Source organism: Trachemys scripta, chromosome 5 (assembly GCF_013100865.1).
Source record: "Trachemys scripta elegans isolate TJP31775 chromosome 5, CAS_Tse_1.0, whole genome shotgun sequence".
NCBI lineage: Eukaryota > Metazoa > Chordata > Testudines > Emydidae > Trachemys > Trachemys scripta.
In genome coordinates, this window is record NC_048302.1 from 44,000,989 (window position 1) to 44,015,575 (window position 14,587).

General features: G+C 37.4%; 1 protein-coding gene across 1 annotated transcript in view; it reads left to right on the forward strand.

Moving 5' to 3' along the window:
* Positions 1-13,985, forward strand: part of C5H4orf33 (chromosome 5 C4orf33 homolog) — a 97,240-nt gene extending 83,255 nt beyond the window's left edge. The window contains exon 10 of the mRNA XM_034772437.1: positions 13,671-13,985. Coding sequence (XP_034628328.1) covers positions 13,671-13,754 — 84 coding nt within the window. The 3' untranslated portion in view covers positions 13,755-13,985. The remainder of the gene's footprint in view (positions 1-13,670) is intronic.
* Positions 13,986-14,587: the final 602 nt, after the last annotated feature.

Below are 14,587 nucleotides of genomic sequence, written 5' to 3' on the forward strand. Positions count from 1 at the left end.
AGAAGAAATCTATAAGTCTGAATAACCTTCTAGAAATATTATGCAAAATCTGATCAAGAAAAGAATGTGTATCAAGAAATGTATTAAATATATCTATAATAATTTTCTTTTGTATCCTACTTACATTCTATGGCTCGTCTGTTTAACCAACCCCCTATTGTCTTTGGCTCAGATCCCCAAAATATTTAGGTGCCTGACTCTCTCATTGATTTCAATGGGACTTAGGTGCCTAAATACATTTGAGGATCTGGGCCTTTATTCTTTTTCCTTTATTTCAAGTTCCTGCTCTTACTTGGGATCATATACAATTTTGTTATTTGTTGTGTGAGTACTCCTGCCTGTACTGCACTAGAATTTCTGTAACATATCCACTACGTTTTGCCATTGTCATCTACTATCTGCATACTTAGCTTCCTCCTTTCAGACATTTCTTTGTCTCAATAATGTCCACACAGATGCATCCCATGGTGATGGAGTGCTGATGTACTTTGTATTATCACAGCTTTCTCCTAGTGTGAATTCTTTGTAATTTTGTTTCTTCAGGAAAAACTCATTTCAAAAATAGGAATTGGTTTACAGCATGGCTTCCTGCTTTAGGTTTCTAGGAAATCATGTGATTTGACCAGTGTCTTGGTATAGATGAATGTTTCTATCCAGTTAGAATGTGGGATTTTCCTGACAGCTGGACCTTTATTCTAATCTCACTGCTTTTACTATTGGAGTAATAGTTCAGATACTTGTTCATTTTTCAGAACATTTTCAACACTATTCTCGGAGCAATGGGCCAACTGTTGTTCCCCGTTACACCAGCACATGTCCATTGAAGTCAGTGTAGTTGCACTGGTATAACTTAGAAGAGAATTTGACTCTATCTACTTATATGTCATCATTGAATCATAGAAGAATCATAGAAGTGTAGACTGGAAGGGACCTCAATAGATTATCTAGTCCAGTCCCCTGCACCGAAGCAGGATTAAGTAATAACTAGACCAGGTACTTGTCTAACCTGTTCATAAAAATCTCCAATGACTGAGATTCCGCAACCTTCCTAGGCAATTTGTTCCAGTGCTTAACTACCCTGACATTTTGGAAGTTTTTGCTAATGTTCAACTTAAATCTTCCTTGCTATAATATAAGCCCATTGCTTCTATCTTCAGAGGTTAAGGAGAACAACATTTTACATACTTGAAAGCTGTTATCATGTTCTCCCTTCAGGTGTTCTCTTCTCCAGACTAAGCAAGTCCAATTTTTTCAGTGTTTCTTCATAGGTCATGTCTTCCGGAACTTTATTAATTTTTGTTGTTCTCCTCTGGACTTTCTCCAGTTTGTCCACATCTTTCCTGAAATGTGGTGTCCAGGGCTGGACACAATACTCCAGTTGAGACATTATCAGCATGGAGTAGAGTGGAAGAATTATTTATCATGTCTTGCTTAAAACACTCCTGCTGTGATACATCCCAGAATGATATTTGCTTTTTTTGCAACAGTGTTACGCTGTTGACTCATATTTAGCTTATGACCCACTACAACCCCCAGATCCCTTTCTGCGGTACTCCTTCATAGGCAGTCATTTCCCATGTTGTATGTGTGCAATTGATCCTTCCTAAGTGGAGTATTTTGCCTTTTTTCTTATTGAATTTCATCCTATTTACTTCAGACCATTTCTCTAGTTTGTCCCAAACATTTTGCATTTGAATTCTATCCTCCAAAGCACTTGCAACCCATCCCATCTTGGTATCATCTGCAAACTTTATAAGTGTATTCTATATGCCAGTGATTTTCAATCTGTGGTCCACAGTCTATGTCTAAGATTTCCCAAGGAGTCTGCACCTCCATTCAAAATTTTTAGGGGTCTGCAAATGAAAAAAGGTTGAAAACCACTGCTCTATGCCATTATCCAAATCATTTATGAAGATATTGAACAGAACCAGATCCAGGACCGATCTCTGTGGGAACCCACTCGATATGTCCTTACAGCTTGATTGTGAACCACTGATTACTCTCTGGGAATGGTTTTCCAACTAGTTACGTACCTACCTTAGTACAGTAGCTCTATCTAGGTTGCATTTGTCTAGTTTGTTTATGAGAAGGTCATGTGAGACAGTATGAAAAGCCTTACTAAAGTCAAGATATACTATATCTACTACTTACTCCCTATCCACAAGGCTTGCTGCCCTATCAAAGAAAGGTATTGGGTTAGTTTGACATGATTTGTTCTTGACAAGTCATGTTGACTGTTACTTCTCACCTTATTATCTTTTATGTGTTTGCAAATTGCTTAATTATTTGTGCCATTATTTTCTGGGTGCTGAAGTTAGGCTGACTGGTCTATAATTCCTTGGGTTGTCCTTATTCCCATTTATATAGATTGGCACTATATTTGTCTTCTTCTAGTCCTCTGGAATCTCTCCCGTTTGCCATGAGTTTTTGAAGATAATCACTAATGTCTCAGGCATCTCCTCAGTCAGCTCCTTGAGTATTCTAGGATGTATTTCATCAGGCCCTGGTGACTTGACATCTAACTTGTCTAAGTCATTTTTAACTTGTTCTTTCCTTATTTTAGCCTGAGATCCTACCTTGTTTTCATGTTAGACATGTGATTGTTACTAACCTTTTTGGTGAAAACTGAAACAAAAAAGGCATTAAGCACTTCCACCATTTCCACATTTTCTGTTATTGTCTTTCCCCCTCACTGAGTAATTGAACTTCTGTATTCAACTCTATAAATAGATGTATTAAAGTTAATGTTACATGCAAACTAATCGTAAACATTTCAAATTCCTGGAGGAAAGCAAGTGAATACCATTAAAAAAGAGAGAAATTAAATGGAGCCTTCTGAATTTAAAAAAGCAAGTATACTTCTGTACCTATCATAAACACAACTGTGCCTCTATGCATTTTTGTGGCTCAGTTATTTTTGTAATCATGACCATGAAATAAATCAATAAAAGCTCATGTTACTATGCTTTTCACAATTTTTTTAGATAGAAAGATTACTGCTCAATGCCTATAGAAAAGTTTAACACGCAGTGTTAACCTTTTGTGAGCCTTAGTTAAAGATGCATTTTTCAGCTCAGTGTATGGTATCTAATTACAATATATACTTAATAAATATTGGCTGGTTGCTCTGCATAAACAAATGCAAGAAAATTAGTAGAAAAAACAGAGTAACTGGCTCTCAAGGGAAACTGTTTATAGATGAAAATTCTGAATGATTTCAGCAGTGAATCTGAGCTATACCTTAGTAAAAAAAACTATCTGAATTTACACTGCTCTAAACAGGGAAAACAACAAGGCATGTCTACACAGTGGATTAATCCTCACCAGAGGGGTGTAAATTCTGATGTGCACTAGCATGTCATGCACTAACTGGCCCGTGTGGACCGTGCTGGCATGCATTAAAAGTTCCTTAATGTGTGTGAATGTAATGCTGTCAGGACTACATTAATGCACACTAGGAATCTTTAATGCATGCCAGCAGTGTCAATGCATGCCAATTAGTGCACAATGTGTGGTTGCAGACTAGAATTCACACTCCTCTGATGCAGACTAATGTACTATGTAGACAAGCACTAAAGCCATTTGTCCTGGTTGAACTCTTGGTTCACAGTCCATGAGTGTGTGCCTCAAAAACCAAGGGAAATATACAGATCCATTTGCAGGGTAAATTCACCCTGTGCAAAGGACCAACACAAAGCCCATGCATCACTTAACTTCCACTAAAGACCTATTTTGGGGACTTAAGTGGGACATGATCCTTTTGCTGACTCTCAACATGAGGTCATTTCCCCGCGTAGTGAAAGATTTCTGCTCCAGTGCTGACAGGGTGGAAGAAACTTTTCTGCCATTGGGAGTGATATGGTCTTGATGCCAGATATTCAGCTGGTGTAAATTGTCATAAATCCATTGGCTCAGTGACTGCACATTTGGCCCATTTACTCTAGACAATGGATCTGAGATGCACAATGTGCTTACATCTTTAGGAGAATTATATTAGAGAAGGTTGTTGTGGTAGTAGAAGAATAATTTCAAAACATATTTTGTTAATGAAGGTAGGTTCTAGTGGTGGTTTCTTCAGTGAGCTTTCTCTGCCCATCTCAGATTATTACTTGTAAGTCTGAATATTTTTCAGAAAAGGTTTAAGTTGGAATGGGATGTTATTTTAAATTAAAGTTAGAAGTAAAATTATTTTTATAGTAAGTCCACAAACAGAACATGAGCTGCAGCCATTTTTCTGAGCAAGTGTACGGTGCTTTTAGAAGGTTAATAATGAGATGCCCCAAGGATCTGCACTGGGATCAGTGTTATGTACTATATTTATTATTGGTTTGGTAGGTGGAGTTTGAACAGTGGGGTAGCAAAATTTGTAAATGACACAATTATTTAGGTTGGTGAAGTCAAGAAATGTATGAGGCTCTTCACAAGAACACAACAAAGCTAGGCATTTGGGCAAAACAAGAGATGGAATTCAGTGCAGACAGTGCAAAGTAACATATGTTGGAAGGAGCAACTTGAACTATTCACACGCAGACGAGTAAACTACTCATGCACACTGATAATCATACATGTAGTAACTCAAGAAAAAGACAGTTGTGCTTGTGGATGGTTGAAGATATCTGATTAGTGTGCAATGGTGGTCAAGAAAACAAAAAAGATATTAGGCTGAATTCAGAAGGGGATAGTGTACAGTACAGAAAATATTATAGTGCCATAACATCAGAGAATGTCCAGAGAAGGGTTACAAAAATGATTAGAGGCATAAAAAGATTTCCATGTGAGAAGAGATTAAAAAGACTCTGTTGTACAGTGATTTATAGCATGTATAAAGTATGTTTTACCATTTAATAGATTTATTGTAGCATAGCAAGTTTCATTCATATGCAGTAGTACAATATGAAGAATATAATTTCAGTGCAACATTTCTGGGAAAAAATATTTCCTTAATGGTATCTCATATTATCAGCTATTAAGATTTAAATAGTCCATTCATAAAGAAAAAATGTGTCTGTTCAATTATCATTTAGCTATTTAGAGGATTGTGGAGCTTTGTTTTACCTGCAATCTTTGCTAAACCGTTAAAAACTAGGCAATGTGTCTTGTATGCTTTAGACAGTTAAAAACAAAAATAAGTATTTTATAGTTCTCAATAATAACTATCTAGTCACTATTCATTTTCGTGACTTTTGTTGCAGAAGCATTACTCATGATGGACTCGTTTTGTATGAATGTATGTTGTAAATATCTTTTAATAGTGCTTCTGCATTTCAGCATTATTTAATAGAGTATTATTTTAAAGTGCTATTTTGCTTGCCTAACAAGCAGCCTGCAGCTTCTGCATCTGTAAGCTATCATCAATTCCATGTCTGCCAATGTTTTGTTTGCCAACAGATTTCTAGTGAAAATAGTCTCAAAAAACTAAATCAAACCCATGCTTCAAATGTCTGAAATATTGTGCCTTGGAGCTAACCCCACCTTTGGGGTTGGTTTTTTTTATAACCACAATTTCCTGGAGGTGGCAGCAAAGTACACACAAGCAAAGTAGAACCAGCCATAGCACATAAACAGGCAAAGAGATTAATGATGCTGTGCAGTACTGACGATGACTGACTAAGTGCATCAGCCTTTTCTGGCTTAAAATGACAGTGTAGGTAAATAGAGAGCTGACATATTTATCAATTTAGTTTTTAATTATATTGGTTTGCATCCCAAAACCCTCAGAATCTCTTCTTTTTTCTGCTCCATTTTCAACAGAAGAGAGTTCACATTGCTTGATTTTTTTCTTTTCCTGTCTTTGTTTTACTATAAACAGATACTTAAAAGAAGCTTTCTGATTAAAATTTCTCAGTTTTATGCACCAATCTGCAGCATTTCACAACCTATCTTTATTATTCTTACCGTACTTTATTTTTAAATAACTTTTCCTAATCTTGGCCACACACTGCATTTCAATCCTTCTCAGTTGTCATGTCTTCAGTATCCATAATGGTATGATTAATTAGCAAGGTGATGCATACTCTAATAACAGATTGCAAAGGACATCACATTAGACATCCTAAGAGTCCCCTTTATGCCAAAGTATACATACAATAATGCCTTGGCAGACATGAGTTATGCTCATCGTTACCTTGAATAACAGGAACTGTATCACTTGTGAGTACCGAGAGAAACATTATCAAAATGAAAGAGAGAATGTGTTGCTGCCACATTGCAGCTGTTGGTTTCAATGTTAAACTTGTTAGTCAAAATGCTATTGGGTGGAATCAATAAAAGCCACAGTCAGGACACTGCACAAGTTAGCAGACTAAAGCCAGGTCTCCACTACAAACTTACATCAGTATAATTACGTTGTTCAGGGGTGTGAAAAATCCACACCACTGAGTGATGCAAACATACCAACCTAACCCCCAGTGTAGACAGCGCTATGTTGATGGGAGGGCTTCTCCCTTTGACATAGCTACTGCCTCTCGTGGAGTTGGATTAACTATGCCAATTGGAGAAGCTCTCCTGTTGACATAGTAACGTCTTCACTAAAGAGCTGCGCTGCTGCAGTGTTTTAAGTATAGATCTGCCTAATGCAGGAAAGTTTGGTTTAGTGCGGGTTAAATAGGAACCTTTGTAAAAGATACAGTGTAACATAGGTAGAATGTATAACTGTTTTGTAGTGTTTTAGTACTAGTGAAAGGTACCAGTTTGACAGCCCTGGAGAATGAAGTGATTTATCCACAGATTACATACAGCACAGGCAACAGTAGAGCAGCTTCCCCTGCACTGCCAGACCAAAGTGCTTAAATCCCATCATGGAGGCACCACTTTTAGGGACCCACCGGGCAATTTATTTTTCATAAATACTCAGTATTTGGCCTTTCTGTTGAGACAGATTAGTACTAATTGCAATAGACCTTTTTGTGATGTGGACTTTATGTCCACCAACAACTGGAGTGAGGCCACAAGCCCATTTCACATACCTCACCCTAACAAAAATGATGGGGGAGGTTTTTTTTCAAATGTACAAAGGGTAGCTTGGCACCCAGCTCCAGCTGAAAGTCAGTGGAAATTGGGTGCCTAGTTCATTTAGTTCCTATGAAAATCTCACCCCAGGGTGCTAATATACAATATATATGAACACACAATGTTTATTTTCCAGCCAGATTTGACAGTCTCCCTTATGTGCATACCGTCACACTCTGAATGCATGTTTTATATGTTGTAAATATGCATATTGGTGGCTATCTAGTTGCAACTAATAGCCACACAATTTGGGATCTTCCACTAAAGAGTCTGTCTTTTATCCATGTCAATAAATAAATCATGTACACTCATAGAGATGTATCCTGTATACATATGTAGGCTAATGCAAATATTGTTTATAGCTCATTTGCATGAGCAAATAGGACCTAGATATTTTAAAACATATGGTTTAGCCATGCTACACTATTTAGCTTTAGGAAGAAAGATTTTGATTTTGTATTGTTTAAATGAACTGTTGAGAACCACCATGCTCAGCTTACCTGAATCCACTATAGACTTGGTCCAAAGATGGGGCAGATATGCTTACTCACATTAATTCATAGATTTTAAGACCAGACTGGACCATTATGATTGTCTAATCTGGACTCCTTCATAACACAGGGTTTATTTACATTAGAAAGTTTTTCTGGTTTAGTCTAAGGTCTGAATTTAAACCAATTTAGTTAAACTTGTTTTTTTTTTAATACTCTTTTTTTGGCTTACTTCAACATTTTTTAGGTTTAGCTTAAATCAGGTTTAAACTAAATTGCAGTAAGTCATTCTTAAACTGAAATAAGAGAGTCAATAACTGGGTTTGCACCAGTTTAACGGAAATCATCTTAAAAACAGTATTTGAATTAAACGGGGCAACTTTGCTATGTAGACAAGGACACAGACCATAGAATTTTACCCAGTAATTCCTGCATCAAGTGTATAATTTCTGGCTGAGTTAGAGAGTATCGTTTGTATCTTGATGTAAAGATTTCAAGTGATGGTGACTCTGCTATATCCATAGGCAAGTTGTTCCAGGGGTTAATTACCCTTGCTGTTCAAAATGTGTGCTTTATTTCTGGACTGAATTTGTCTGGTTTCAACTTCCAGTCTCCAAACCTGGGATCTTATTGTGCCCTTGTCTGCTAGATCAGTTAAGTAGTACCACATTTCACAAGTACTTCTGTTGACTTCATTGGGACTACTTATGGTACAAGGTATTTGACGTGAATACAGATATCATAATCTGGCCAATAGTGAGTCAGTTCTTTGGGTGTAATTTATTTCGTTCCTGAGCATCCAAACTGCATACTTTAGCTGCCAGGTAAACTGGAGTATTTTGATGGATTTAGGGATAGGTCAAATATTTAAAAAATCTTGCGTATTCAGTGCAATGTTCATTATCCTAGCAAGTAAGTAAACACTTACGTGCCAGTTACTTTGTGTGACTTCCTTATCTCCCTTATTGATATCATCTTCTAACTTGAGATGATTCCCAATGATAAACCAATCCGCTGATCATTTATCCTAACTATTTCTCTCACCTAAATGTGGCTTGCTCGGACTCTTACTGGATATTCCTGCAGTGCTTTAACCATGAAAAAATGTGGAGATCTGTGAACTACTAGCATCTAAGCAAAGAATGCAAGAGGTACAACAAACAATGTGTTAAAAATGTGACTGGTAAAATTTAGACTTTCATAATAACTGAATGTTCTGGACCTTAATAGTAGTTTTCTGTAAGATTTTAATTTGTCTGCTTTCAAGGGGATTGTGCAGCTTCAACTGAATCAAGGAGTGCACACGTGGGACAGACCCTCTGTCATAACTATAAAGGGAAGGGTAACAGCTGTCCTGTGTACAGTACTATAAAATCCCTCCTGGCCAGAGACTCCAAAATCCTTTTCCCTGTAAAGGGTTAAGAAGCTCAGGTAACCTGGCTGGCATCTAACCTAAAGGACCAATAAGGGGACAAGATACTTTCAAATCTTGTGGGGGGGAAGGCTTTTGTTTGTGTTCTTTGTTTGGGAGTGTGTTCTTCTCGGGACTGAGAGGGACCAGACATCAATCCAGGTTCTCCACATCTTTCTAAACAAGTCTCTCCTATTTCAAACTTGTAAGTAAATAGCCAGGCAAGGCGTGTTAGTTTTCCTTTGTTTTTCCCAACTTGTAAATGTACCTTTTACTTGAGTGTTTATCTTTGTTTGCTGTACTTTGAACCTAAGACTAGAGGGGAGTCCTCTGAGCTCTTTAAGTTTGATTACCCTGTAAGGTTAATTTCCATACTGATTTTACAGAGATGATTTTTACTTTTGTCTTTAATTAAAAGCCTTCTTTTTAAGAACCTGATTGATTTTTTCCTTGTTTTAAGATCCAAGGGGTTTGGATCTTGATTCACCAGGAGTTAGTGGGAGGAAGGAGGGGGAATGGTTAATTTCACCTTGTTTTAAAATCCAAGGGGTTTGGATCTGTATTCATCAGGAAATTGGTGAAGGTTTTTCAAGGCTTCCCAGGAAGGGAATCAATTGAAATGGTGGCAGTGAAACCAAAGCTAAGCTGGTAGTTAAGCTTAGAAGTTTTCATGCAGGCCCCTACATTTGTACCTAAAGTTCAAAGTGGGGATACAGCCTTGACACCCTCAATCTTAGAAATGAAAAGTGGGCAAATGCATACATCCTTAAAATAGTAGTGATATTAAGCCAAGTTTTCCAACTCCGATTATAAATGATAACAAATTAATTATAACTAACCAGGTAGCTTGTTAAAGACCCATCAACATCTGGTTTGTTTATTTGCGTATAATAAACAAAACATTTTGTAGCCTACAAATTATGTACATGGTTAACCATGCAACTCCATGTTTCTGTTTCCTGTAGTATACATGTTCCTTGTGTTTTCTACACTTACTTGTTGCAGCTTGTCCTCATTTAGACTATTAACTCTTTGGAGCAAGGACTGTCATATATGAATTTGTACACTGCCCAGTAAAATGGGTCCTTTATTATGACTGGGGCCTCTGGCATTATCAGAGTATAAACAGTAAATAATAATTGTTTATTTATTTCAACCTTTGGACCTTTCCTGCATTAGGATATCTTGTACATGTTCATAGGACATTCATATCCTGTTCATGTAATGTCCCAGTAGAACCAGACACTTTTTTGTGAGAATGATTTAGCAGGATTTTTAGGGCTAATACAATCAAGCCAAGATACTATTATGCAATATTCGTTATAGTGTTCTCAACAGTCTGTGTTTTGGTTGGATATCTATTTCACCTCTGACCAACAATTTAGTGAGGCTAGAGACAAGTGTGAAAGCAAGCAGAACGATCTGCCAATTATACTGCAGGACATTAAAATAGGCTGAAATGAAGAAATTCAGACTTCTTTTGAGTTACTTGTAATTTTTAGAAAGTTCTTGAAGCACTAATCTTCTGAGCTTTGTTCCTGTGACAGATTGTAACAAGACAAAAAAATGAAACAATGAGGAAAAAAAGAAAATACGTACTGAAACCATTTTTAGCGACCAAGACCAAAATAAGAATGGACAACAGTATGAAACCTTTTTACAAGTGTGTTCTCATTACAGTCTCAAGACTATAATGTCTTTGTGATTCTCCTTGGATAATGACCCCCTGCTGTTGTGTGCCCTCTAATGAAACCCATTTATGGGTGTTTTTCAGAGTTGTATGGCATGCATTCAAATTTTCTATATTGCCATTAAATCTCTGTTAAGTACAAAAAAGTGGCAACCTGTCATACACCAAACTAAGTCCTGAAACTTACTTCTGCAGCTTAATATTCAAATTGTTTTTGCACAAATAGCTGGTTTCGGTACTTAAGGCTGACTCAGTGGTTCCATTGGTTGTGGTGGGTCTGAGCTCATTTGTAGTGGCAGGGAATAAATGATGGACACCAGGGTTGAAATGCTAGCCCCCATGAAATTAATGCCAGAATTTCACCCCAGATGGGTATGTTTATTAAGTCAGAGCATTGGCATATCACCATCACCAGGCTTACAGTGTCCAATTGAAGGAATGCTTTTATCTAGAGCTTGTGCTTTTACCATGGCAGCTTTTTGCCAAAATATTGCTTTATGCATGATATCATAGGACCACATCTTTAAGTCACTGCTCATTTTACAAGAAACTTCTAATGCTTTGCTACTCAGTGAGCTACATTCTTGTTTACACTTTTGCAGCATTTGAACAGCACAAAGGGGCTAGAAAGCAGCTGGATCTAGACAGCTGAAAATTCCACTGTTGTAGGAAGGCCCTCAGCCGGAGTATTACGAACATGGCTGTCACCTTTGCAGAACTGCACCCCCCCCCTCCACCATTTGACCCAACTGGGGGGTGGGGTGTTGGCATATGGAGGCATGGTTAGTGAGTTGCACTCTGGCTAGGCTCACCTAATGTAGGGTCCTTCAGGAATTATAGTCAGCTGGAAAAATTTAGAGTTGCCCTGAGGCTGCTGTAACCTGCACCAAGGTTGTGAGTGGAACAGATCTGCCCTGAGAACTAATGAACCATAACTAGAGCCATGGTAATACCCCAGCACTGCTGCAGGAGGTGGAACCTCAGAACACCACACAGTCTGGTCCAGCGTTTCTCCACATTATCTGTGGGCTGTCTCATTTACATGTTCAATAGGAATTTTCTATTTTGATTTGCTCCTTATAATAGTAGGCACCATTAATGGCTGGAATAGATATGGAAAGCATATGCAACCTTTTTAACTTCCAAAATTATTAAATAACCTCCTTCTTCTCCTTTGGGACTGACTTTCCTAGGCCTAGCTTTTTCCCCTCAAAAGAGTGCTTTGTTTTTTAATTTGAGCAAAAATATTTCATTCACTGCATAGAATCAGCCCAACAGAGAACCAGAAGGCACACCTCTACTATGTTACAATCCCCAATGTGAAATTTGAAATACAGCATCCAAAGGTGTCCTAAAATTTTACAGATGTCAAGCTAGTGAAAAAATTGGTCCAAATTTCTCTTTTGGTGTAAACAGGTGAAATTCCATTTAAGTCAATGGAGCTGCACTGATTTATATCACCAGGTAATCTGGCCCTCTGTGTCCAGTTCTAATATTTCATTAACATGAAAATTATTTGAACAAATGTATGCTCCTGCATACAACTTGAACTTGAGAAAAGGCAAATGTCAAGTATTTTCAGTACTGAGGCAAACATTTTGTACAGCTTTACTGTCAATACATAAATATATTTACCTAAAAATATAAACAATTAAATGATCCTGACATAGGTAAGTCCCTTTGCACTCATAGGATCACTCTTCTGCCACTACTGTCACTTTTAAATGATTAGGATTCCCAGTATATTATGAAAGATACACAGGAACCACTTCAGAGATAATATATAATGCATCTTTGTAAGCCCAAGATGTTAAAATGATGGTAACTCAAACTAATCAAGGAATAAGGGTAAATCTTACTAGGGATGTGTTTTTAATACTATTGAAAATATAACGAAACAAGCCTAATCAGTGTGCTGAAATAGGCCTGGAATTATTCTCTCACACATGCTGTATGGTCACCAGTTGCTTCTCTAGGTAATTTACAAGGCTCCCTGCTGTATGATGAAGCACAGGTGCTGAAGCTGTCATCCAGAGCAATGATTTATTAGCTTTTGTGATACTATAGACCTAATGTAGCAGGCGCTAAATCAAAAGAATGTATACTGAAATAATATGTTTCCAATGATGACCCGTGGCGACTCTTTAGCTGTTCTTGCCCTTTTACCACTACTGTTGGTTTTGCCATCTCTTCTCATTATTTTAAAACCCATGGGATTCACTTTCTGTCTTAATTTCTCAGCAGCCAAGATTGTTTCAGTGCTAGTTTTATTGCTATGGATTTCTAGTTGATATGTCATACTACGAGGAGTCTAGTCTAACAAAGAGAAGGAGAGAGACCTCCAGGGCAAATGAGATCACAGAGAAATTCAGACAGCTGCAGCAAATCTCTCTTATTGTGCCAGACTCTGGTAGCCTGCACCATCCTTTTAAGCAACACTGGCATATGGTAAAAATATGTCTCTGTGTTAGTCTGGAACTTACTCTCTACAGCATTTTTCTTTGAGGAAATTAATTCAAAGGTCTCATCTTCCAGTTTTCATGACAGTGACTATCAATCAAAGTCACTGCCTGTTGATTATCTGAATACTCTTTGAACAGATTAGAGAAATCTTTAATTACTATTAAATGCCTGCCAAGCATGGACATAGGGGGAAAAAATCAGTCAGTCAATCAAGGTGCAGATCTAGTGTAGATTCTGAATTATAATGAGACAACACTTCAGAAAAGTAAATGAAATGTAACAAAATGCATAAATTGGTAAAGCAGAAGACATTCAAAGGGGGGATAAAGACATGTAGACATTTTAAAAGGAGGTAAAAAGAAGAGAGGATTTGATCGGGGACCAGGGAATTCTCATTTGTGATCACAGGAGCCATGTCCTCTTCCATTTGTGATCTACTGTCTCTGTGATAACTACAGCAATTGCTTATTGGGAAGAGTAACATTAGAAGAATATTTATGTATGTTTATAGTGTGATATGTGTTTTGTTCTTTTTGGAGAAAAAAATTAACCCCACTCTCTACTTTTGCTCTTCATTTCAATTTGTCCCATCTGTTGTTTCCCTCAGGTAGAAATGAGGAGAACAGGCATCTGGCAAGGTTTGTCTGTTGGGGTCCCTCAGCTCTGGAGCTCATTCTCCTTCTTGGTCTGACAGATCCTGGATCTCTTGAACTTTAGGGCATGTGCTGTTAGACTCATCTGTTTTGTTATACTCCTGATGAAGGAATATGGGATGGACAAATGGAGGGGGAGGTAGGGTACCTTATTTTTTTGGCTTGGGTGGGTTACTTTAAGGCAAAGTCCATTTCCATGTGCAGTTATTTGTATCTCTGGATTTTTTTTAAATCTTGTATTTATAAATGCTGTTAAAGCCACTTGAAGAGATGCTTGAAACAAAGGTAAACAAAATGAATACCAGATAAGAATATGGAGCAAAAGGCAAACTGATGTAATTTAAAAATAAAAATGAAAATAAAATATGTTTCGTTATCTCTAGATTCATACTGTGGCTGATACAATATGAATAGATACTAGCTATACATATGAGGAGGTATAAATGATTGCTATTTTATACTAAATGGAATAAAGGCATTTTTTTATCAGAAACATGCTACATCAAACATAATGAGAGCCAAGTGAGAGGGGTATTTGAGACTTTACTCCTCTTCAGGTTGGAGTGAAACCAGATTCATCGCTGTAGAAGAACTCCATAAACATAATTCACTGAAATGAGAGGGTGATAAAAGGCCTTTTGCTTGCCTTTTGCAGGGATAAATTACACCCAAAGCTACAGAAACGTTCTTTTCTAGGTTCAGATTAAGTGGGCTTGTATAATAAACATTTCTGTAACATTCAGCTACTTAAGCCCAGACAGCTCAATTAGGGCTGTGCGATAAAATACAACTTCTGTGCACTTTGTGAGCACTTAATGTTACTGAAAGCCTGTTAGCAAGAAATCTCTCTGAAAATAGGTCCTGTCAAGTG